General features: G+C 42.9%; 2 protein-coding genes across 5 annotated transcripts in view; one reads left to right on the top strand and one right to left on the bottom strand.

Annotated features, from left to right (window-relative positions):
* Mms19 (MMS19 homolog, cytosolic iron-sulfur assembly component) overlaps window positions 1–23,079 on the bottom strand; it is a 36,587-nt gene extending 13,508 nt beyond the window's left edge. For 3 of the 4 annotated variants that reach the window (XM_051199932.1, XM_051199934.1, XM_051199933.1), the window contains exons 1-8: window positions 22,920–23,079; window positions 14,035–14,083; window positions 10,032–10,132; window positions 8,672–8,757; window positions 8,163–8,237; window positions 7,683–7,752; window positions 7,239–7,367; window positions 7,089–7,150 (exon numbers count right to left, since the gene is read on the bottom strand). In XM_051199932.1, coding sequence (XP_051055889.1) covers window positions 7,089–7,150; window positions 7,239–7,367; window positions 7,683–7,752; window positions 8,163–8,237; window positions 8,672–8,757; window positions 10,032–10,132; window positions 14,035–14,083; window positions 22,920–23,034 — 687 coding nt within the window. In that variant the 5' untranslated portion in view covers window positions 23,035–23,079. Of the gene's footprint in view, window positions 1–7,088; window positions 7,151–7,238; window positions 7,368–7,682; window positions 7,753–8,162; window positions 8,238–8,671; window positions 8,758–10,031; window positions 10,133–14,034; window positions 14,084–22,919 lie in introns of those variants that run through there. The other variant, XM_051199935.1, reaches the window with a different exon arrangement.
* Window positions 23,080–23,570: 491 nt separating this feature from the next.
* Window positions 23,571–24,467, top strand: part of Ubtd1 (ubiquitin domain containing 1) — a 55,722-nt gene continuing 54,825 nt past the window's right edge. The window contains exon 1 of the mRNA XM_051199936.1: window positions 23,571–23,929. Within this exon, the coding sequence (XP_051055893.1) occupies window positions 23,860–23,929 (70 nt within the window). The 5' untranslated portion in view covers window positions 23,571–23,859. The remainder of the gene's footprint in view (window positions 23,930–24,467) is intronic.

The raw sequence follows: 24,467 nt of genomic DNA, 5'->3' as shown, positions 1-24,467 counted from the left end.
CAGGCTAACTTTAACACTCTATGTAGCCAATGCTGGTCTTGAAATTCAGATTGTCTTGCACCTCTTAAATGTCAGGGTTATAGGTATGTCCACCAAACTTGTATTTGATACTGGAATTGAACCCAGGACTTAGAGCATGCTAGGCAAGTTACATTTTCAGCTACATTAAGAATATTTTTAGGCAGGAGTGGTGCACACCACTTTAATCCCAGTGCTCAGGAAGCAAAGACAGGAGGATTTCTGGAGTTTGAGGCAGCCTGATTTATAGATCAACTTCTAGGACAGCCAGGACTATACCAAGGAACCCCATCTCAAAATAAACAAATAAATATAAAAAAAGCAATATTTTCAAATGGTATTATCCTTCTACAACATTAGTTTTATTGGGTGGTTAAGCCAGCTTATTTCAATAACTTCTCTTTGATGGACATTCCCATTTTTTCACCTGTATAAAAAGCAGCAACTATGACAGCATAAAAAGCATTGATAATTTGTGTCAAACTAGCAGACTGAAAATATCAGACCTAGTTAGACTTAGGGGTAGCTGAATGACTCCCCAAGTGAACCATCCCTAGAAGGCATTGGAATGGGTAATCCTAAAGGAAACTGGAATTGGGAATGTGGACAGAGAAACAATCCGAGCTCTTCTTATTCCTCATTAATCACAGCAGATCCTTGAGGTTTAACTTACTGACTGAACTGATGTAGTAGAGGGCCTCAGAACTGCACCCAGAATCAGAGTAATATGGTACCAGTATTAGTATTCTCAACTTTCTTCTACTTGGCAGACATAAGGTCTTTTTCTGGAGATGATTACCCAAACAAAGAGTATTTTGGGAATTTACTATCCATTTAAATCACTCTAAAATGAAGCTAAGCAAGGTGATGGTAGCACACACCTTTAAACCCAGCACTTGGGAAGCAGAGGCAAAGTTATACAGAGAAACCCTGTCTTGAAAAAACAAAACAAAACCCAAAAACAAGCCCCTAATACAACAACAAAAAATAAAGTGAAGCTCACATATCACTCCTATCACATGTACTTAGTATTTCCCCTCAAAAAACTAGGAGTCAACAAAGAACATGAATATATATGTCTACATACACAGAGAAAAGAGATTTAATGATGGCTCAGCAAGTAAAGGCCCTTGCTGCATTAAACTAGAGATCTAGGATGGGTATTGGTGGCGCACACCTTTAACCCCAGCACTCAGGAGGCAGAGGCAGGCAGATCTCTTTGAGTTTGAAGCCAGCCTGGTCTACAGAGCAAGATCCAGGACTGGCTCCAAAGCAATAGAGAAACTGTCTCAAAAAACCATTAAAAAAAAAAAAAAAAAAAAAAAAAAAAAAAGGCCAGAGATCTGAGTTCAATCCACGGAACCCATGTAAAAGTGTTAAGAGAAAATTGAATTTGTAAAGTTGTCTTCTGATATCTACCTGTATCCCACTGCAAATATGTACCAGCTATCATCATACACTCTCAAAATTTATTTTAGAGTAACACAAGCCAAATAGGCTTTGTAAAGAGCTGCCACGAAGGCTGATGACCTGAGTTCAACCCTGAGGACCCACATGATGGAACATGAGAACTATCTCTTGCGAGCTGTCCTCTGACCTACACATGTGCCATGGCATGTGTTGTGAAGCTATTTCCTCAGAGGGTAAAGCCTTCCATTTTGGAAAAACATAAAACATAGGGATGGAAAACAGGATTTTTAAAATAAATTTTTATTTTATGTGCATTTGGTATTTGAACTACATGTAGTTCTATAAGGGTATTGAACCCTCTGGAACTGGAATTACAGACAATTGTGAACTGCCATGTGGGTGTTGGGAATGGAACCCAAGCCCTCTGAATGGGCAGCCAGTGCTTGTATCAAAATAGTGCCAACCCAAAATAGAATATTTTCAAGAGAGGATGTTTACAGGGAGATGAAACACCCCATCATTCAAGCAAGCTAGTTAAGATAGGAAACAACTCAAAACAGCTTTAAGAAGTTCCTGAAATTGACCAGATCCACTAAACTCTTCCCTCCCCAAGTATATATAAGCAGTAAAAACTGCTCTTCAGAGGAGCCAAGCAGCCTGGAAAAAACAAAGATCAGCTAAGCTGCCTAGAAGAGGCTCACACCAAATAAGACACCAGAAAAGGACAGTTTGCTAGTCTGCAGGCTGTGCAGGATGCACCAAGTTTTTTTTTTTGTGAGCTGTCTTTGGTGATGCAGCTGTCTTTAGCCATTTCTGTTCCTATAAGAAACCCTTTACCCACATTCCTGTTTAAAAAAACCCCAATAAAATTAATTGCTTCACCAAATCAGAATTTGGCAATATCTATACAAGTAAATGTAATAAAAAGGACTTAATGGCTGGAAAGATGGCTCAATGGGTAAGAGCACATAATGCTCTCACAAAGAACCTGAATTCAGTTCTTAGCACCCTTGGCCTGCTGCTCACAAGGACCTGTAATTATAGCTCCAGGAAACCCGATACCCTCTTATGGTATCTGTGGCACCTGTACACATAAGGTACTTATACTTAGTCAGACACACACCATTAAAAAAAAATCCTTAAAAGTTGGGGATGACTCAGGCTGCTCTGGTAGAATTTTGGGGGTCATTTATGTAAACTATATCATCAGCAAATAGTGAGAGTTTGACTCCTTTTGTCTTGTTGCTATAGCTAGAACTATGAGTACTATGATTTCAGTGGAACTGCTTTGAGTTTCTTTCCATTTAGTTTGATGTTGGCTGTTGGGTTACTGTCTATTGCCTTTACAATATTTAGGTATGTTCCTTGTATCCCTATTCTCTCCAAGACCTTTATCATGGTGTTTTTTTCTTTTTTCTTTTAGTTTGTTTATATGGTGGATTACATTGATGGATTTTCATATGGTGAACCATCACTACATCTCTGGGATGAATCCTACTTGGGTCATGGTGGATGATCTTTCTAATATGTTCTTGAATTCAGTGTGATAGTATTTTATTAAGTATTTTTTTTGCCATCTATATTCATGAAGGAAACTGGTCTGCAATTCTCTTAGTTGTGTCTTTGTATGGTTTTGTATCAGAGTAACTATAGCTTCATAAAGAGTTTGGCAATGTTCCTTTTGTTTCTACTGTGTGGAATAATTTGAGTAGTATTGATATTAGATCTTCTTTGAACATCTGGTAGAATTCTGCACTGAATTCATCTGGGCCTGGGCTTTATTTGGTTGGAAGACTACTGATAACTGTTTCTATTTCCTCTAGGGCTATAGGTGTATATAAGTTGTTTATCTGCTCTTGATTTAATTTTGGTATGTGGTACTTATCTAGAAAACTGTCCATCTCCTTAAAGTTTTCCAATTTTGTGGAGTACAGGTTTTTGAAGTATGACCTGATGATTCTCTGGATTTCCTCAGTGTCTGTTGTTATGTCCCTTTCATTTCTGATTTTGTTAATTTGGATATTCTCTCTCTGCCTTTTGGTTAGTTTGGATAAAAGTTTATTTTATTGAATTTCTCAAGGCACCAACTCTTTGCCTCACCGATTCTTTGTACTATTTTTTTTGTTTTTTTTTTTTTTTTTTTGTTTTGTTTCTATTTTATTGATTTCAGCCCTCAATTTGAATATTTCTTGCTGTCTACTCCTTCTGGGGTTGAGTTTGCTTCCTTTTGTCCTAGAGCTTTCAGTTGTTCTGTTAATTCACTAGTGTGGGATTTTCCCTGCTTCTTTATGTAGGCATTTAGTGCTATGAACTTTCTTCTTAGCATTGTTATCATTGTGTCTCATAAGTTTGGGTATGTTGTGCGGTCAATTCCATTAAATTTTTAGGAAGCTTTTTTATTTCTTCCTTGACCCAGTGGTGATTCAGTTAATCACTGTTCAATTTCCATGTGTTTGTGGGCTTTCTGAAATTAATGCTGCTGTTGAATTCTAACTTTAAGCTGTGGTGATCTGATATGGTACAGGGGTTTATTCCTTTTTTTTTTTTTTTTTTTTTTTTGTTTCCTTTGTTACCGACTATGTGGTCAATTTTTGAGAAGGTTCCATGATTTGCTGAAAAGTATAATCTTTTGTGTTTCTGTGGAATATTTTATAGATGTCTGCTAAGTCCATTTGAGTCACAACCTCTGCTAGTTCCCTTATTTCTCTGTTAAGCTTCTGTCTGGCAGATATGTCCAGTGGTGAGAGTGTGGTGTTGAAGTTTCCCACTATTAGTGTGTGTTTGTGATTTAAGCTTTAGTAATGCTTCTTTTACAAATGCAGGAACGCTTGTATTTGGGTCATAGATGTTCAGAATTGAGATTTTTCTCTTGACGGATTTTTCCTGTGATGAATATGAAATCAGTTTTGATTGATTTTAGTTTGAAGTATATTTTTGTTAGATACTAGGATAGCTACACCAGCTTGTTTCTTAGGTCCATTGATTGGAAAAATTTTCCCCAACCCTTTATTCTGAGGTAATATTTGTAAGGTTGAGGTGTGTTTCTTGTATGCAGCATTAGGATGGGCTCTGTTTTTGTATTCAATCTGTCAGCCTGTGTCTTTTTATAGGTGAATTGAGAGCATTTATATTAATGGATATTAATGACCAGTGATTGCTAGTTCCTGTTATTTTTGGTTTTTTTGTTGATGATGTCATTGTGTGTTCAATTCTCTTCTTTGGGATTTGCTGCTGTAAACTCATCTATTTTCTGTGAACATAGGTGATCTCCTTGGGTTGGTGTTTCCTTCTAGGACTTTCTGTAGGGCTTGGGTTTATAGGTAAGTATTGTTTTAATTTATTTTTATCATGGACTATCTTGTTTTTTCCATCTATGGTTTTTGAAAACTCTGCTGGATAAAGCAGTCTGGGCTGGAATCTGCCCAGTGTCTGCATAATATCTGACCAGGACCTTCTGGCTTTGTTTCTATTGAGAAGTCAGGTGTAATTTTGATAATTTTGACTTTATATATAGTTACCTGGCCTTTCTCTCTTGCAGTTCTTTTTTTTTTTTTTTTTTGGCCAGCCTATATGGAGTTCTGTAAGCCTCTTGTATTTTCATAGGCATGTCCTTCTTTACGCTGGGGAAAGTTTTCTTCTAGGATTTTGTTGAATATATTTTCTGTGTCTTTGGGAGTTAGACTTCTCCCTCTATCCCTATTCTTAGTTTGGTCTTTTCATGGTGTCTCTGATTTCCTGCATTTTTGTGTTAAGGATTTGATGGATTTAAATTTTTCTTTAACCACTGACTGTTGCGAAGGTTCTTTCCTGGCCAGTCCAGTGGCCCTTGAGCCCCAAATAAACACACAGGTATTATATTAGTTACAAAGCTGTTGGCCAATGACTAGGGCTTCCTATTGGCTAGCTCTGTCTTAATTATTAACCCATTTCTAATAATCTATGGATTTTCACATGGTCTCGGCTTACTAGAGAACACCTGGCGCCTCCTCTCTTCCTGGGCTCTACACGATGACTCTTCTGGCGGACCCTCTGCCTACCTTTTCCAGAATTCTCCTCAGCCCACCTATCTTCCTTATTGGTCGGACAGTGTTTTATTCACCAACCAATAAGAGAAACATAAATACAGAAAGACATTCCCCCATTAGATGAATCTATTCCCTCTATCTTATCTTCAATGTCTGAAATTCTCTTCCATCTCTTGCATTCTGTTGTTTGTGCTTGCATTTGTGGTTCCTGATCTTTTACCCAGATTTTCCATTTCCAGATTTCCCTTGGTTTGTGTTTTCTTTATTGCCTCTATTTCAGATTTCATGTCTTGAATCATTTCCTTCACTTGATTGGTGTTTTTTTGGTTTTTTTTTTCCCCCCCTTTTTCTTTTGGTTTTCTTTAAGGGATTTGTTGATTATCTTCCAATTTTTTGTTTTTCTTTCCTCTTTAAGGGCCTCAATCATCCTCATAAAGTTATTTTTTAGGTTGTTTTCTTCTGCTTCATCTTTGTTAGGATGTTCAGGTCTTGCTGTTGTTGTACCATCAACTTCTAGTGGTACTGTATTGCTCTTTATATTGTTGAGTATGTTCTTACCTTGTTTAAACATCTCTTCCTCTAACTGGTATAGGTGGAGCTTATGTTTCAGGGGTTCTCTCTTTCTCCAATTGGTATAGTTGGGGGGCTTTGGCTCCACTGACAGCTCCTCCCATTGGAGGTGTAGGTGGGGCTGAGGGTCCAGTGGTTGATGTAGTAGCAGGTATCTCCAACCGAGAAATGGCAATGGATCCTGGCTGGGACATAGGCGCTCTTTCCCAGAGGAACTTTTTGTGATTGTTTTTGGAAGCTACTGATAGAAACTGCTGCTGTCCTTTTACCCAGTGATCACTCCTCACTCCTGGCCCTGAGCCTGGGATTTCCCTCTGACACTGTTCCAGGTCTGGGGCTCGTGGCTCCCTTGATGCCACTCTGAGCCTGAAGCTTAGGTGTTCCTCTCAGTAGTTCAGTTCTAACCAACTATAGCTCACAATAAACTCATCTTTCAGAATGACTATGGCATCACTCATTTTGACACTTAATTTTATATTGTCACCTCAGTGTTGCAGCCTTCAATGGCAGGAACCACAGCTTAGAACCCTGCTCAGCACTGAATGTCTTGTTAGGGAACTTAAGGAACCCTCTCAAGTACCTGCTAAGTTGAACCCTCCTTCTGTGTGGGATCCTTCTCCATTTTGCAGCTTACTAAAATATGAATCCATGAGGACTTTAAAATATCTGTCAGTCTGAGAAATACTCAGCGGAAGAAGTGACAGCAGGAGCTACAGATCTCCAGTACCAATGGTGGGTCTGTCTGTAACCCAACACTGCAAGTGGGTGGTGGTATGCACGTAATGGCCAGTTCAGCCAAAATGGTGAGTTCCAGATTCAATGGCACACCCTGGAGACAGGAGGGTCTGTCAGGAGCAAGTAAATAGGGATAAAAGAAGATAACATCTTCCTCTGGCCTCCACACATAGGCACCAACACTACACAGAAATGTAACACACACACACACACACACACACACACACACACACACACGAACGAAAATTGTCTGTTTTGTTCACTTGTTTAGAATAATGTGTCCATACACATATACTCTTATTATCTGATGAAGAATAAAGATGTACTTACAGGGGTAAAGTCAATAGGGAAATAGCAAGATGTCACTTCAAATAACTCCTCCACAAAAGGTCCTATAAGAACAGAGAAAGAATAATGTTGACTTATGTTCACTCTGTCTGACCAGCTTCAACCACCTAATCACCACTACAAAAAACATACCCAGACTGTAGTCCTTGGAGATGAGGTCATGGACAATGCGGAAAGCCACCAAAAGATTACGGGGATCCTTTTCTCCATCCATCACCTGAATGAAGCCAAATGTGAAGTCAGCTCCTAGGCCCTTCAGCTCTGGGAAGGAGAGAACAAGGTCACTGCTGTCCCAGGGGATAGAAAGCCTAGGAATTCTCCTCCTGCTGTCTCTTGTTCTCCTTTCTGGCCTAGCAGAGCACTCCCCCTCCCCCAAGTATTCAGTGAAGATATGTGCAAGTCTGTGTGTGCATGCTTGTGTATTCTTCCTACAATGGGAGAAGACTGGACCCCACATCTTTATCATTCCTCAGAGTCCTGGCCTTACTACACATCCCCTAGATGACCACACCCTTCTTACAGAAGGAGATAGCAACCACTTGCTTCTCAGACCTCTCAGACAGCCCTGCTTGTTACCTTCTTCCCGTGATCGCATGAAGTTAGTGATGATACTGAACACTGTATGGCGATCCACTTGTAGCAGGGACTTGAGGGTGGGAAGACAGGAAATAAGTGAAGAAAGAAAACAATGACTACTTCAAACAGCATAACTATTTTGGGCTTCACAATCTCTAGTGGATAGTTTTCAGAGAACCACAATAAGATCAAGTTAAGAGGAGCTGCAGAGAAAGGCCTGGCTAGTGACCTAGCAGCACAACCACAAGAGTGACACCAGTAACCCAAACTTGTTTCATGAATGTCTTAGGTTCTTAGCAAGACAGGTCAGATAAAATGCCATGTCTTCCTCTCCTTACCCACTATAAAGGAATACCATTTAAAATGAGGTCACCAGGCCTCAGTGCTCAGACAATCTGTGTTATCACCTAATTCTAATGACATCAAGATCTACACAAGAAAGACTAGCAACAAAGGAAGCTAGCAACTATTAATACTCACCTGAACATGTACCTCCTGAAAGATGGCTTTAAGAACAGAGACAGCCAGCCCAGGGGGCAGGGCCACAGACAGACTCTGAGGGAGATGACAAGATATGAGAACAGTCTCTAAGATACAGCTCTACAATGTGGTTCACTAGGTATTTGGGCATCCCAACATTCTGCTTCAGGAGGAAGCATGCACAGAGAGAAACTTTCTCTAGCTGTGTATTTCTCCACAGCTCCTTTCAAACCAGCCAAATTGCGGTTCTTCAGATATTATTTTTTTTATTTATTTTTTCTTAAGTGTAGGTTATAGGTGAAGTTTATTACAAGGTAAAGTGAACATCTCAAGGGTGCCACTGCCACACAGGGTGACTTATTCTCTATAGGAACCATAGAGCTGGCTAACAGTAATTTACCCCTACATTTGGGCCTTAGTCCTTCAGCATGTGAAGGTTCATCCCCAAAAAGCCAGGAGAGCTGTACAAGGGTTCCCACAAACACAGTTATGTAATGAAAAGTACTCACCAGTGCCCTCAGGCCCTGCAGGACAGATGGGATCACAAGATGATGATCCTTTAGCCGGTTCTCATAGAACAGGATCAGATGTACCACTGCACAAAGTAGATCCAGCCTTCAGCTTAGCGTGTGTGAGGAAGGCCCAGCTGTTTGTCTGCTTCCTAACACCATTCCATTTTGCTTTCCCTACAAATGTTCTCCTGCATCAAGAAATGGCCTCCCACTTAATGGGGCTGTACTTTGTGAGTTACAGAGACAAGAAAGCCTCTTACTATTCATTTTCCTACAAGCTCACAGTGAACCCCTCAGAATTGCTTCCTTAACTTCACTACTTTATGTGCATGTGATGGTTTAAATAAGAATGGCCCCCACAGGTTCATATATTTGAATACTTAGTCATCGGGGAGGGGCACTACTTGAGAGGGTTAGGAGGTGTGGCCTTGACGGAGGAAGTGTGTCACTAGAAGCATTTCAAAAGCCCAAGCCAGGACCAGTAGTGTCTTTCTCTCCTTGCTGCCTGCGGATCTGGATACAGAACTCTTAGCTACTTCTCTAGTATCCTGTCTGCACCCATGCACCCATGCCCCCATTCTCCCACCATGACAACAACGGACTAACCCTCTGAAACTGTAAGCGAGCCCCAGTTCAATGCTTTCTTTTCTAGGACTTGCCCTGGTCAGTGTCTCTTCACAGCAATAGAACAGTGACTAAGATAGTGCAGTTACACAGCATGTAGAAAACCTACAGGGGCCAGTTCTCTCCTTCCAGCTTCATGTGGCATAAGACTCAGGCCTCCAGGGTTTTCTAGAGCACCTTTACCTCTGAGCCATGTCATCAACCCCAGTCTCTCTGCATGGAACTTCTCCTCTTCTTCGGCACTGGGGATTGAAAGCACTTTCCTGGGCTGCACCACTAAGCTTTCTTTCTGTGATTTTTTTATTTTTAGAGGTTCTAACTAAGGATAACTTCCAAGAATTTGTTTTCTCCTCCCACTGTGAGTTACAGGGATCAAACCCTGATTGTCAGGCTTGCACGGTAAGTGCTTTATCCAAAGCCCTCTGCCTTCTGTTTAAGTGCTGGGGGTTGAATATAGGGCCTACAAACCTTTCCTTAAAGGGTCAGACAGTAGATATTATATGCTTACAAGATGTGGACACTTGAGATACACTGAAAAATTATCAAAGACTGTATTTGAAATCCAAGTGTAGAGTAATTTAATTTTGATCATCTCTGCCTTAAATGCCATTAAGTAAGGAAGACCCTGAATTAGTTGTTCATAGATACATTATACCCCCTTCCCTGTGCACATCATGTAGGCCATGGCTTAGCGATGTGGAAAGGCATTCATTCCTACTAGCAATAAAAGTACCTTCCTTCTCCAGGAGCAAGGAGTGACACTGAAGCAGCACCTGTGACAAAAGCTGGATTCCTCGTGCCCGAGTTCGAGGTTCAGGGTTCTCCAGAGATGACCTGGGAGATAGAAAGCATCTGTGATTAACCAGTTCAAATTATAAAGGGAACATTCTACATTTAGTCACACTTATTCCCTTGGAAATAGAGAGCCACACCTTCCTAAAAGAGTTTTTAAAAGTCCATGAAAGGTAGTCCTGGCTGGGTGGGAGGTGGTAGCACACACCTTTAACCTCAGCACTTGGGAGGCAGCTGGATCTCAGTGAGTTCAAAGCTAGCCTGGTCTACAAAGAGAGTTCCAGGGCAGTCAGAGCTGTTACACAGAGAGACCCTGTCTCAAAAAACCCAAATAAGTAAATAAAATAAAAAATAGAAAAAGTGCTCCTGAGCTAATAACATTAGTGTCCAATAAATATGAAACTCCAGCTGGGTGGTGGCATACACCTTTAATCCCAGCACTTGGGAGTCAGGCAGATATCTAAGTTAGAGACCAGCCTGGTCTACACACTGAATTCTAGGACAGGCAGGGAGACTCAGGAAACTCTGTCTGAAAGGGAAAAATAAGTAGACTAAAGCCCCAAACGTATCCCCAGATTAATCTAGCAGCATCAGAGGCTCATGTGACATCAGAGTCTGTCTTGGCATCCCTTATTTGGCATTCAATGGGCATTGTGCTTACTCTCTCTTCCCAAAGGTATGATCAGTACCCATAGGGCTTCAGAAATGTCTGGCAGCTCTAGCTTCTCCTAAAAACAGGCAGAAGATTTTTGCAAACTAAAACTTTTTGTGTGTGCAGAGACACACACACAGGTAAACATGTGTATGTAGTATGTACATGGAATCCAGAGGTCAATGTTAGGTGTCAATCCTCAGGAGTTGTCCACCTTATGCTTACTGAGATAGGGTTTCTCAGTGGTTGGCCTAGAGCTGTCTGATTAGGCTGGCTGCTGCATCTGCTGGTCTCTACCTACCCAGCATCAGAATTAAGAATGTGTCACCATATCTGGCTGTTTACATGGGTACTGGGATAGAACTCACCAATTAAGAAATCTCCTCAGTCCCCCTTTCTGTTCTGCTTTTTGAAGACAAGATTTCATTCTAAGTCCAGGATGCATTCAACTTGTTGCTATCCTCTTGCCTTAACTCCCAAAGTGTTGGGATTATAGATATGAGCTGTTACACTAGGCTATTTGTAAAGTCTTGCTAAGGGGAAAACAATGCTGAGTAACCAAGGTCCTAGGTGGTATGCTTACACACACCCACACCCTTTAATAAATGGAAGGTTACAAAGATGAATGAAATAAAAGTTTGTTTTTTTAGAGACGGGAGTTAGCTCAGGCTAGCCTCAAAGTCTATAACTGAGAACAGCCTGGAATTCACTCTTCAGCCTTCACATCATGAGTGCTGGGATCATAGATGTATATTGCCTGTATGTCTGATTTTTCTGTTCTGGGAACTGAACCCAGGGCTCTGTGCATGTCTGACAAGGTCTACTGCAGCAGTTCTAACTAGGAAGGACTACTGATATGGGAATAGCTGAACTGGAGCAACAAGATGATTAATATTCAGATAGCTCTCCTGAGATTACACTTAAACATAACCTGAACAAGAAGCAGATTTCTGGAAGGCTGATCCTGAGTTTTAAATTAAACTTCAAATATAAAGGAACATACACTGGTACAGAAATAAAACTACTCCTGATTGTATTCTAAGGACGGGAACTCATAGAAAAGTTTCTGCTTAGCAGGTAGGATATCATGCATTTGCAGCACTTAAAAGAGGGCCAAGGCACACAAATACTCATAACAGCACAAAAGTGAAAAAAACCCAGATGTCCATCATAACTCATGAATAGTTAAACAAAATGGGGATCACTGGCACAATGGAATGTTTAGTGAGCAAAGAACTGTAGAACTGACATACTACAACATAAAAGAACACTTTTAAACATGCTGTAATGTTAATATGATCTAGGCTCACCCAGGAGACTAGTTTCCAGCCTTATTTGTGAGGGATCACCTATAATAAATATCCTTGTGAAGGATTCTCTGGATGAAACTGAGTTGGGAAGCCTAACCCTAAATGTGGGAAACCAAATTTCCTGGGCTAGGATCCTGGACTATATAGACGAAGAGACCTCTACTTCCTGACTTTAGATGCAATGTGACCTTATTTATGCCTCAAACTTCTGCTACTAGAATTTCCCTGACACAGTATATTTTACCCTTAACTGTGAGCCCTTTCTCCCTGAAGGCACTCTTGTCAAGAGTATTTTATGACAGCAATAGGAAAAGCAAAATACATGCTCAGTGAGAGAAACCAGACACAAAGGTCACACGGTTCTACATATCTAAAATTCCCACAACAGGTAAACCCAGACTGCCAGGGGCTGGGAAGAAGAGGGATAAGGGATTGGATGCTCACGAGTTCAAGTTTCATTCTGGAATAATAAATATGTTCAAATGGAAGAATGCACAGATCCATGAATGTACTGAAAGGCACAGAATTACACACTTTAAAGTGGTGAATTTTGCTGGGTGATGGTGATGGCCGACGCCTTTAATCCCAGCACTCAGGAGGCAGACGCAGGAGTATCTCTGTGAGTTTAAGGCCAGCCTGGTCTACAGAGTGAGTTCCAAGACAGCCAGGGCTACACAGAGAAACTGTCCCGAAAACCCTCTCCAAAAAAAAAAAAAAGTGAACTTTGTGGTATGTCAGTTTTACACACAAAGAGAGAGAGAGAGAAAGAGAGAGAGAGAGAGGGGCACACTCAAACGAAGATTTATTTATGTGTATATGGGTGCTCTGCCTGCATGTTTGCTGTTACAGACAGTTGTGAGTAGCCACAGGGGTACTGGGAATGGAGCCCAGGTCCTTTGAAGAACAGACACAGTGCTTTTAACCACTGAGCCAGCTCTCTAGCCCTGTGCCAGTTATATTTTCAATAAAACTATCACAAAAAACCCAAAACACTAACAACAACAAAACACTGCCAGTGGTGGTGGCCCAAGCCTTTAATCCCAACATTCCAGAGGCAGAGGCAATAGGATCTCTGAGTTTGAGGCCAGTCTAATCCAGAGTAAGCTTCAGGACATTTAGGGCTATAAAGAGAAACCAAGAAAAACAAAAACAAAAAACCTAAGGCCATAAGAAGGTAAGAAGAAAAGCCAAATGATCTGCTGTGTGAAACATGCTAGTTTTAAAATTTTCCTTCATTTTTCAGAAGACAAGACTGACTATTACAATACTTTATTAATAAGACTTGTCAACTTAAGTGGTCTGCCACATATGAGATTTGGGGAAAACAAGCCCTAGATTACAGGCATGTGTTTTATCTGATTCTGAGAACCCTGGGCTATAACACTGTTCTTTAAAAAAAAAAAAAAAAAAAAAAAAAATTAGTTTTACTTTATGTGCATTGGTGTTTTGCCATGGATGTCAGATGCCCTGGAACTGGAGTTACAGACAGTTGTAAGCTGCCATGTAGGAGCTGGGAATTGAACTCAGGTCCTATGGACGAGACAAGCAACCAGTGCTCTTAACCACTGAGCCATCTCTTTATCCCCCACAATACTGCTCTTTTAGCTATTTCCAAGCCTCTTTCACTAGTGGGGATCTGGCACTGTCCATGTCCTGAGGACTCTCCAGACAGGGTGACAGGGCCTACAATATGTCTGAACCATCTGGGGCAACTAGGCTCCAAGGGGATTAGCTGGATCTAAGGAAGCACAAGAGAAATTCTAGTTCCAATGAGAAAACAGGGGAAGGCCTTAGCTGCCCACTTCACCCAAACCTGCAGGCTGAGTCAGAACCTGATGTGGCTTTCCCTTTTAGGGAAAACAATTCCAAGACCAGCTTATACTGAGGTGCTGATGTGGACAGAAGGCTGGTTCCAGGGAAGCAGTAACTAGTAAAAGTACCCAGGCAAGACTGGAGAAATATCCTAGAACAGAGATTCTTACCCAAGGGCTTCTACCACTTGTAACACTGTATAGCCACCGGATTTCACATCTAGAAGAAACAAAAGAAATACAAAAAGATTAAAACAGGACTCAGTGGTTGAGTATTTCCTGTTTACACTAGACTCTATACTAGACCATACCCTGAAGATGCCTCCTAGATAAGAAGCTGTCACATTTCAGATATGCACTGAATATATGAAAACAAACATCATCTATGACTGAAATGTAGAAAATCCAAGAGAAATAAATAAGCTGACTATGTACAAATTAATATTATAAAAAAAAAAACCCTTCATGTATATACACACAATAGCCTATAGAACAATATAAAGGATAAAAGGGGACAAATGGCATAAGGGCAAAAAAAAAAAAAAAAAAAAAAAAAAAGGACTAAAGGTATAGCTCATTAATAGAGTGATTATCCAGCATGCACTGAGCTCTGAGCTCAATTCCTAACACTGAATAACCACATGGAGTGTAGAGGAGGAAGAACAGGAAGCAAGACAGAAAATACCTAGCTACAAATTTAGCAAACCTATACATGTAAAAGATCTGACTCATTAAAGCCCTAGAGGTTCTGGCCTCATAACTGTTAGGATGCTACTTAAAGAAGACAAGTGACAAGTGCCAGTAAGGACAGAGAGAAGAATGAATCGTGTGCAAACATCCTTGGTGAGATTGCAAACTGGCACAACTGCTATGGTAAACAGTATGGAGGTTCCTTGTAAAGTAAAACAACAACAAAAGAATATCCTATGACCCAGCTATAACACTCCTGGTTTTATACCAAAGGAAATGAATTGCTATCTAAGATGGTCATATGCCCATATTCCCCGAAGCTTATTCATAATAGCCCAAATGTGGAAACAAGACTGAAGCAGCTATATACACATTGAAAACTGGAAAAGATCTCAATGCAGAACAGTATTATACAATCCATGTTTACAGTTATTATTGTTATTATTGTTGTTATTATTGTTATTATTATTGTTATTATCAACACCATTGTATTTGGAGACAAAATTTTTGCTATGTAGCCCAGGCTGGTAGATTTCACAGAGATTCACATGCCTCTGCTTCCAGAGTTCTAGGATTAAAGGCTTGTACCATTACACCTGGCCTTGGGATGATTTTAGATTAATAGAAAATTGCCAAGACAATGCAAAAGTTTCTCAATTTTCCCAACTTTATCACCTTACATAGGACAATTACATTTGTTAAAACTAAAAGAGTAACATTGGCCTAAATTCTAGACATTATTCAGGTCTCACCAGTCTTCCCACTAATGCATGGTTCTGTTAAAAGATCCAATTAAATATATCACTTTATAATTAGGGTGAAGAACTCAGTCTCCTCCATAAGTTTCTCAGTTTTTCTTGCTTTGCACAACCTCAATATACCGGTTCCTTTCTTTCTCTTCTTCTTTTTATTTTTTAATTTTTTGAGCCAGGGTTTCTCTATGTATCTGTGCAGATCAGGCAGGCCTCACAGAGATTTGCCTGTTTCTGCCTCCAGAGTGCTGGTATTGGAGGCTTGCGCTACCATTGCCTGGCCTCTGTTGAGCCATCTTGCTGACCCCCACTAAGTTTTTTGTGCCCCTCTCCCAAGACAGGGTTTTTCTGAATAGCTTTCACTGTCCTGGAACTCATTTTGTAGACCAGGCTGGCCTCAAACTCACAGAGATCTGCTGGCCTCTGCCTCTAAGTGCTGGGACTAAATAAAGACATGCGTCACCAACGCCCAGAGTTTATTTTATTTTATTTTTAATTTTTTGAGACAGTGTCTCACTAGGTAACTTTGGCTGTCCTAGAAATCACTATGTAGACAAGGTTAGTATCAAACTCACATAGATTCACCTGCCTCTCTGTATTCCGTATTCTGGAATTACCGGAAAATACCACTATACCCAATCCTCGTGGCATTGAGTTTTCCACTGTTGGAGGCCAAGCTAATCTACACAGGAAACTCTATCTCAAATAAATTAGCCAGATAGCTAGATAGCATGATCTGGGTGTGGATGTGCTATTCGAATGACACAGCTTTTAGACTCCCTCAGTTGAAAGACCTGGGAAATGGGCATACATACATGTTATACAAACATCTGTCATTATTTCTGTATTTATGTATGTCAAACTAAACATAAAATCATATTGAAGTTTCGGGCTAGAGAGACGGTTTATTGGTTAAGAGCACTGGCTGCTCTTCTAGAAGACCCAGGTTTTATTCCTAGCACTCACATGCTAGCTTGTGGTTGTAATTCCAGTTCCATGGGATCTGATGCCCTCTTTTGAGCTCTGTAGGTACCAAGCAGGAAAATGGTTCACATACATCCCTAATTTTAAAAAAAGGTCTGAGCATTGACAACTGAGCCATCTCTCCAGTCCCATAAATTATCTTCAGAATTGTCAACCTCCTTCAGAAAAAAAGTTTATGAGCACAAGACATCATTTTTTGTAGTTTTATCTTTGGCTATACCGCTTCTAGACAAACTTGTTCTCTGAAACAACTAAGGTCAGATCTTTCCCCTACCAATTCAGCTGAGGTTATGTCACACAGTATTAGCAAAGATCGTCTGTCAGATACATCCTTTCGCACCTTCAGTGTTCTGTCTGGTAAATAGTTAGCAATATTAACAGCATGAGTAACATGTAACAGAAACTGCTATCACATGTTCAAGAGGGAAGAAAGACTGACAGGTTATCTCGGAAGGAGTGGGTTAAGATGGATGAAGGAGCTTTACTAATGAAGATATAGGAACTGGGGAAATATTTCCAAAGTCTGTTCAGGGTTCCAGACCCAGACACCTCTAAATGCAGAGCCTTAACCTCTGTCAACAGGAGAAAAAGGCGGAAAAGGCTTCAGAACACTCTCCCAAATCTCCAATTCCCTATGTCTGCTGGTCTTATAGCAACAAATGTGAGCTGGGTTGGGCAGAAGCTCAGTCTGGTACTAGAGTGAGAAATCCAACCAGATAGAGGAAAAGGGAGCTCTAGTCAGGATTCATAGCTCGTGACTGGCACCAATTTAGCCATCAAGCACTCTTAGCTCTACTTGTGCCAGCATGTGGAAGGCCCAGCTGCTGCCCAAGCGCTTGAGAAAAAGGCCAAGGAAAAAAATGAGCAAGCTGTACAGTGGGGGTAGGGGCAACAAGTCAGTCTCACAGGACAAACAAACCAAGGAACCCCCTACCAGTCAAGTCCCTCAGATTTTCTAACTGAAAACTCCTTCAGCATTCAGAAAGCAGCACCAGGAAGCTGGCTGACTGCTACAGGGAAGCATCCATTATAATGCATTCTGATTCCTAGGGGAGACCAGAGTTTTAGAGTTTTTACAGGATCCAGGGTTTGAATGAAAGTACTTCAAAAATAAAGACCCAATAGAGCTATTCTGAGAATGCTTTCACATAGCATCTTAGGATTTATCCTGGTTCTGATGAGTCTGCTTCAGACATGTCTTTTGTCAGTTATGAAGCCTCCTTTTCACACCTTCTAAACCTACTTTTTGGTGTGATGCCCTGAGTGAATGTGCATCACTGAACAAAGACCAGTGCCTGGGACCCATGGGAACTGTCAAAGCCTTCCCCCAGTCTATGTAAGTTAACACAGGGTACAAAAAGCATGAGTGCAGTTTGTTTACAGCCTGAGACTGCTCCCCTACAAAGACCACCCACAAAGACTAGCTGCCCCCTCTTTCACCAGCTATAAATGATTAAGGGGTATTGGTACCCCAGAGCATGTCTGTGTGTCTGTCCTTTCTTCTCTCATTGCCCCAGTCAGGTTTCCAGGACCAAGCCATGCTGGGTGCAATGGAAAAAAAAATGTTCTGAAACTATTCACTACGTTTTCATCTCTTTTGTGTTGGGAGCATGTGGTAGGGTACACACGCAGAGCTCAGAGGACAATTTGCAGGACTTCCTGCTCAGTGTCCACCACGTGGATTCCTGGGATTGAACTCAGGAGAGTCTGACCTGGCGGCAGATAACTTCTAACTTTTAGACCGTGGCAATGACTGTGGAACACTGTGGATAGGCGAAACAGCTCAACTGTTCACTTAAAAGTTATATTTTACCTTAGTTAAAAAAAAGTTTTTGGGTTCACTCTGGCAACACATATGCTAAAATTAGAATGATACAGAGATTCTACACAAGGGTGACACAAACTCACAAAGTCTTCCATATTTTAAAGTTTGAAAAAGTTAAAAGTTAAAAGTCTTCCATTCTACTGTACTTCAAAATTATCTTCCTGAAATATAGAATTATTTTTATTTACTATCCTCACTGTCTCCTTATTGCCTTGAAGGCCTTTATAATTTAGCTCCCCAGCCCTCTATTTACTCCGTTCACCAGGATTCCTCTCATTCTTGTCCCTTGGAATGCTCCATTTAGCCCTTGTTGAAGGAATTTACATGCTTCCTTTGAAATACAGCTAGCTTAAGCATCAACACTTAGGACACCTTCCTTAGATACCCCAAACAAAATTATTCTCTTCCTCTTTGCTGTTCCTTACATACATCTCAAAAAGTGGTTTGTTTTCCTTTAATATAGTTATCTGTCATAAAGCAGGTGCTGTGTTTGGCCTTAAGACAGGATACAGACAGGGTCTTCCTGTGTGGCTCTGGCTGGCTTAGAATTCACTTTGTAGACCAAGCTGGCCCCAAATTCACAGACATCTACCTGCCTTTGCTTCCAGAGCTCTGAGCTTAAAGGAGTGTGTCTCCACACCCAGCTAGACAGAGTTCTTAAGGAAACCCAGTCTATTGGGGTAGAAAGACTTTTAAATGAAGCATCCACAATTCAATGTCACCCAGTAATATCAACAAGGTTAACAGAAGGAGTACACATACATTCTGGGTTATGGAAATGCATTAGTAAGTTGAGCTGACCTAAAACTATCTGTCCCAGGCTGGCCTCTATAAGTCGTGGTGACCTTCCTGGTAGTCTCCTGAAAGATGGGACTACAAATGTGAGCCACCTGCAGACCTGGACTACAAATTTTAAGTCACTAAGTTTTCCAAATGAAAACAACCAAGAAATAATATAAATGACGCCTTTGTACTCCTGGGGTAAGAGAACCAATAACAAATAGTTGTGATAGTTATTTTTCCCAAGGGCAGTTTTCCTGGGACAAAGGAAAATATGAGTTCCCTTCCCTTTATAGGAGGCCCACGTTTCTCCAATGTGTCCAGGATTTCCTGTCTAGCAATGGACTTACTAACACTTCCTAACTTTCCATGCTTTCCTCAGCTAGTTCATGGGGCACAGAGAAGGAATCAAAGCAGTATTTGTGTGGTCACTGACCTAAAAGGCACAATCAAATCTCTGTCTCATGGAGATGCAGCCTCTTAAGAATCTGGAGTGGCAGCCCAAGGCAATGAGGGCCAGGGCTGGGGTGGTCCAGAAGGAAGTGCAGGGGCAGAATGGAGGGAAATCCCTCAGGAATAGCTTCCCATCAGGCTCTCAAAAAGGCCATTTCTGAGTTCAGTTGGGCTCTGGGGTCAATTTCCAGCACTGTATGGTATATGCCTGTAATCCCAGCACTTGGATCAGAAGTTCAAGCTCATCCTTAAATATATAAGCAGTTTGAGGACAGCCTACTTACATAAGGCCCTATGCAAACTCAAAACAACAAAAACCTTTCTGATGATGCCACAGTCATTTCATAATGCCACTTCAGGAATAGTACTTTCTTCTGGCAATAAAAAAAATGTGGCAAAATAGAATATAAATAAGATTGAAATGAAGGGAAACCCTAATGATGGGGGGGGGAGTATGTAAAAATGTAAAAGTATTTAAAAATGCAGCAGGTCCAAAAATCACTCCATCTATGGTCCCTTCCCTGCCTGTTTTTAGATAAAGCTACTTCTGTTTCCTGGCCCCCAGGCTCGAACCTCTGGGTCCATTTAGGATAGTCATTTCCTGTCCTTTGAGTCTTAAGAGCTAATTGTGCTACAAATTCCAAACATTCTTCCAGTATCTTCAATTCTAGTCACATAAACTTCTTTTTACATCTTGTGTATGCACGTGTCAGAGGACAACTCTGAGCATCTGTTCTCTCTTTGTGTCCAGAGGATTGAACTCAAGTACCCTTTACTCACTGAGCCACATCCTAAGCAGTTTTATGGTGTTGATGGGAGATGTCATTCTGACAAATATTTCTCTTATTGGGTAACGAATAAAGCACTGTTGGCCAATAGGAAAGCAAGATAGGTGGGACTAAGAAACTAGGAGCAGAGAGGAAGGAGTAGACAGAAGATTCAAGATGGAAGACCTACAGTGTAATATGCCAGGCCTCTCTCCAGTAAGATAAGACCACGTGGAAATACTTAGATTAATAGAAATGGGTTAGCATTTAAGACAGAGCTAGCCAATAAGAAATGCTAGTAACAAGCTAACAGCTTTGTATCTAATACAGTGCCTCTGTGTGTTATTTGGGGCTGTCGTGGTGATGGGATCAGACCAGCAGGGAAAAACTACTCTTAACATGGTGTGTCTACTAAGGTCCAGGAGACTGTGGGTAGAAACTGGAGGGTCAGATGTGGTTACGTATATACCTGTGAACCAAACCTGCTAGAGAGTGCATGAGTGGGTGAGAAGTGTTGTCTGGCCAGGGTAATAAGGAAATACTGAGGTACCAGAACTTGAACTGGGCCTTGAGTATGAGGGCTAATTTGGATTAGATATAGCCAGAACTGGAAGGAAAACACTCAGGAAATGGAAAATGAAGGTGGGTGCCCAGAACTAAGGGTCCAAGAAGTCAATGTTGAGAATAAAGGCTGGGACCAACTACTGGCTGTCTTTGAACACCTGTTTGCGAGGCCTTTTGGGCTGCCAAGTCATTTCCTTACTAGTACTTGGATATTCTTGGTAGCTGACCACTATTTCCACCAAAAACCACCAGGTACAAAACAAGGTTGCAGTTCCTTTGTCATCACAGGTCATTCCTTCTGTGTTTGTAACTTGCAGAAGAGCTGTGGCTTCCAAGGCTCATGTGTTCAGTATGAACACAGAATGATTTAGGCTGTAGAAAGTGCATCATACTCTGGGAATAGCCCAAAACTGTCAGCTTCCATAACCTAACAACTATGATTGAAGAATACTAACTTAATCCTTCCTAAATTTCTTTTCATTTAAAGGCTCGTGCTCAAAGAGCTAAACTCCTATTACCTACATGAGGTCATTCAGATCCAAAGTTAAATATAATCCAACTCCATCAAACCTTTCCACCTTGCCAGTTACTGTGCCTCTGCAACAACCTTCTTTATTTTAAAACGAGTACATTACAACAGGGTTCACTTACACACACACACTACAGAGTTCATTTTAAACCATATGATAGTTTAGGCTTTTTTAAAAAGGCAAAAAAAAAATACATTTTACAAAGATGTAAAAATGTGGTAAGTTATTTAGATCATCTTTTCAAGATGTGTTATGAATCCACAAAATCCCAAATTATTGTCTGAGTGTATGAATGTGGAAAAACAGTTACAGATTAACATTAATATAGTAATACCCTCTATCTTGAAATGGGGTGGTATTAAGTATATAGCTCTATGAAAAACAACGTTTCCAATATAATTCATTGGATATGTTTTACCCCCAACTAAACCATAAACAAACATTAGTCAATGATACCCATGCCAAAGTACTTAAGAGATAAACGTATTGACCTCTGCAGTTTAAATGAGTATGTAATAATTCAAAATACAGAAAAAAATGTTAATGATCGGCTCTAAGTACTGGTGGATGTGTAGTCCTTACAGGGACATGCAATAGTGTTGCATGTCTTTAATCCCAGCACTCAGGACAGCAGGGGCATGAAGACCTCTGAGTTCAAGGCCAGCCTGGTCTACAGAGTGAGTTCCAGGACAGCACAAAGAAACTTCATCTCAAGCAAACAAACAAAAATAATAAATAAATAAAAATTCTTTAGATTTTGTTAAATGATAGTAAATTTCCATAGTAAAATACCAGGGGAAATGGCATTGATAATACCCCATAACAGACTATACTTGATATATGCTGGGTGAAAAATATGTGCTCAATAACAACAGAATTGCAGAACAAAAGGGGAATACTGCTAAGGACCAGCATATATTTCTAGTTGGAGCTCATTTCTGGTATATTATGTCCAATCTGCAGAAGAGACTTCTCCTTCTCCCAAACACACAAACATCCAAAAATAATTTAGGAAAACTCGCATCTATATCCATTTTGTATTCTATTTCTTAAACCTGACTCTGAAGGCATCCTAACATTCAACATTTGGAAAGAATTCCAAGAAATTTTATTTGCTCAAATCCCAGATAAACTCAGAACTAAGAGACTACTCAAATTGGAAGCTAACTTACCAAAAACCCCATTAAGACATTAAGTGAAGCCTAAATAGTAACACTAGTCACCTACAAGCCGACCGACCAGGACCCACACTGGCTCCTCCCCTCCTCCCTCTAATTACAACCACATATGTGAGCTGTGGCGCATGCTACTTCCAGGATGGCAAGAGAGCGGGGCGTAACCCTTCGAACCCGCACCTCTTTGCGTTAACACTCCACAAACAACGCGGTCCCGGAGTGCGAGCATCTGGTTTGGAGGAGAAAACCGAGTCCAAGTCCCAGCTCCACTTCCGGGCTGGTTTGTGTCCTACACAATCTCTTGCTCTCGCTGGGCCCGGAGGGTCCTCGTGGGAGAATGCAACGACTCTTTATCGACTACAGCGAGATGCGACTCTCCAACTTGTTAGTGCGGCAGCGCTCGCAGTGCGGGCCGAGCAACCAGAAGACCAATCACAATCGCCTCTCCCTTCACTCCCTTCCCGCCGCGCGCCGGGGCTGAGGCCGCTCCCTCCGGCCCGGCCCCTGCAGAAGCCTCTCGGCTCTGCCTGCCATACCTGCAGCCACCTGGTCAGCGGGCCCCTCCTGCTGACCCATGACGAAGTCTTGCACGAGGCCACACAGGGCGCCCATAGGCGCCGCCGCCTCCTCTAGAGCGGTGGCGGCAGCCATGACGCGAGCCTGAGACTGTGGGGGGGGGAAGTGGGTGTTGCCACGAGATGAGCCTCTCCGCGCACGCGCCTCCACGGCCAATAGTTAGGCGCAGGCCTAGGGGGCGGGGCGCTCGCAGGTCACGTGCCTGCCAGCTCTGAGCCTGGCGGTTTCTTGAGGGACCTGACGGCCCCACCCCTAAAGGGCGGGGCCTGGGCCGGGGCGCGGCACGAGGAGGGGAAGCGCCTGCTGGGCACGCAGCCGGGGCGGTTGAGGGCGCATAATTCCCGGTCGCTCTCCCCGGGAGACAGACGGCAGGGCGGGCACCTGGCTGGGTGGGGCTGAGGGGCGGTACGCATCCAGGGAGTAGCCAATGAGAAAACCAGGCCCGGCCCGAGGGGCGGTGCCGTCGGTCACATGCGCACCTGGGACGGCTGGCGGCGGTGGCACGGGCACCCCGAACGGGAGGAAGGGAACGGGGCCGGGCAGGGGCGGGGTTAGGCAGGTGACTGACAGGCTCCGGGGGGCCGGCCCCAGCTGGGAGCCGCGAGCGATCCAGGAGTAGCTGCGGCGGTGTCCGCCCCCTCCCTCCGCCCCTCCAGCCGGCTGGTCTCTGGCCGGGCACTGTCGCGGGCCCCCCTGGCCTGGCCACCTCCCTCTCCCCCTGGCCCGCAAAGTTTGTGGCGAAGCCGGCGTCGGGCAGAGCGCGCCCCAGGGGAGATCCAGGATCTCCCGATGTCGGGCTGCGGGAGCCGTTGACCCGGGAACGCCGCGGTTCGGGGCAGCAGCGTGGAGCAGCCGGCCGGCCGCCGTCTCCGGTGCATGGGGACCGGCTGAGAAGCCAGCATGGGCAACTGCGTGGGGAGACAGCGCCGGGAGAGGCCGGCTGCTCCGGGACACCCCCGCAAGCGAGCAGGTAACGCCAGGAAAGGCAGCGGGGTCCCGGCGCGCCGCCAGTTGGTCCCTGCCTTGGCCGAACCCTGGGGTTCCCGAGCGACCTCGCTCAGCGCCTGGGTTCCCCTTGGTTTTTCGGAGCCAGACGGGGCCCTCCCCGGAGAGGGTTGGCTGGGAAGCGAGTTGGGGTAACTGCGAGCGCTGACCCGGCTTCGAGGCCAACTCGCTCCCACCGGGAAGCTGGGGGTGGGGGCGGGGGCAGGAAATGTTTCCAGACCGCGACGAGGCCGGCGGAGGGGGCCGGACGAGTGCGCCGCTGGTCTGGCAGCCCCGGCCGGGGTCGGCCGGCGGCCGGCCGTGGCGCGGCGTGGGCAGCCTGCGTCCCCAGAAGTCGGAGTCGCTCTTTCCAGAGAGGCACAGTGTCATTATCAGTCTGCAGATCGTGTCTACGAGAATCCGACTTGCAAAAGCAGTGCAGGGCCATGGGATAGAAATCTTTATTCTTCCCCACCCCTCCGCAGGGCTTTTTAGAGCCTCCTGGTCTGGGAGTCTAGAGAGGT

The sequence above is a fragment of the Phodopus roborovskii genome, unplaced genomic scaffold, assembly GCF_943737965.1.
Source record: "Phodopus roborovskii unplaced genomic scaffold, PHOROB, whole genome shotgun sequence".
In the NCBI taxonomy this organism is placed as follows: Eukaryota; Metazoa; Chordata; class Mammalia; order Rodentia; family Cricetidae; genus Phodopus; species Phodopus roborovskii.
The sequence above is the reverse complement of the archived record's forward strand: the minus strand, read 5'-3'. Positions and strand labels throughout refer to the sequence as shown.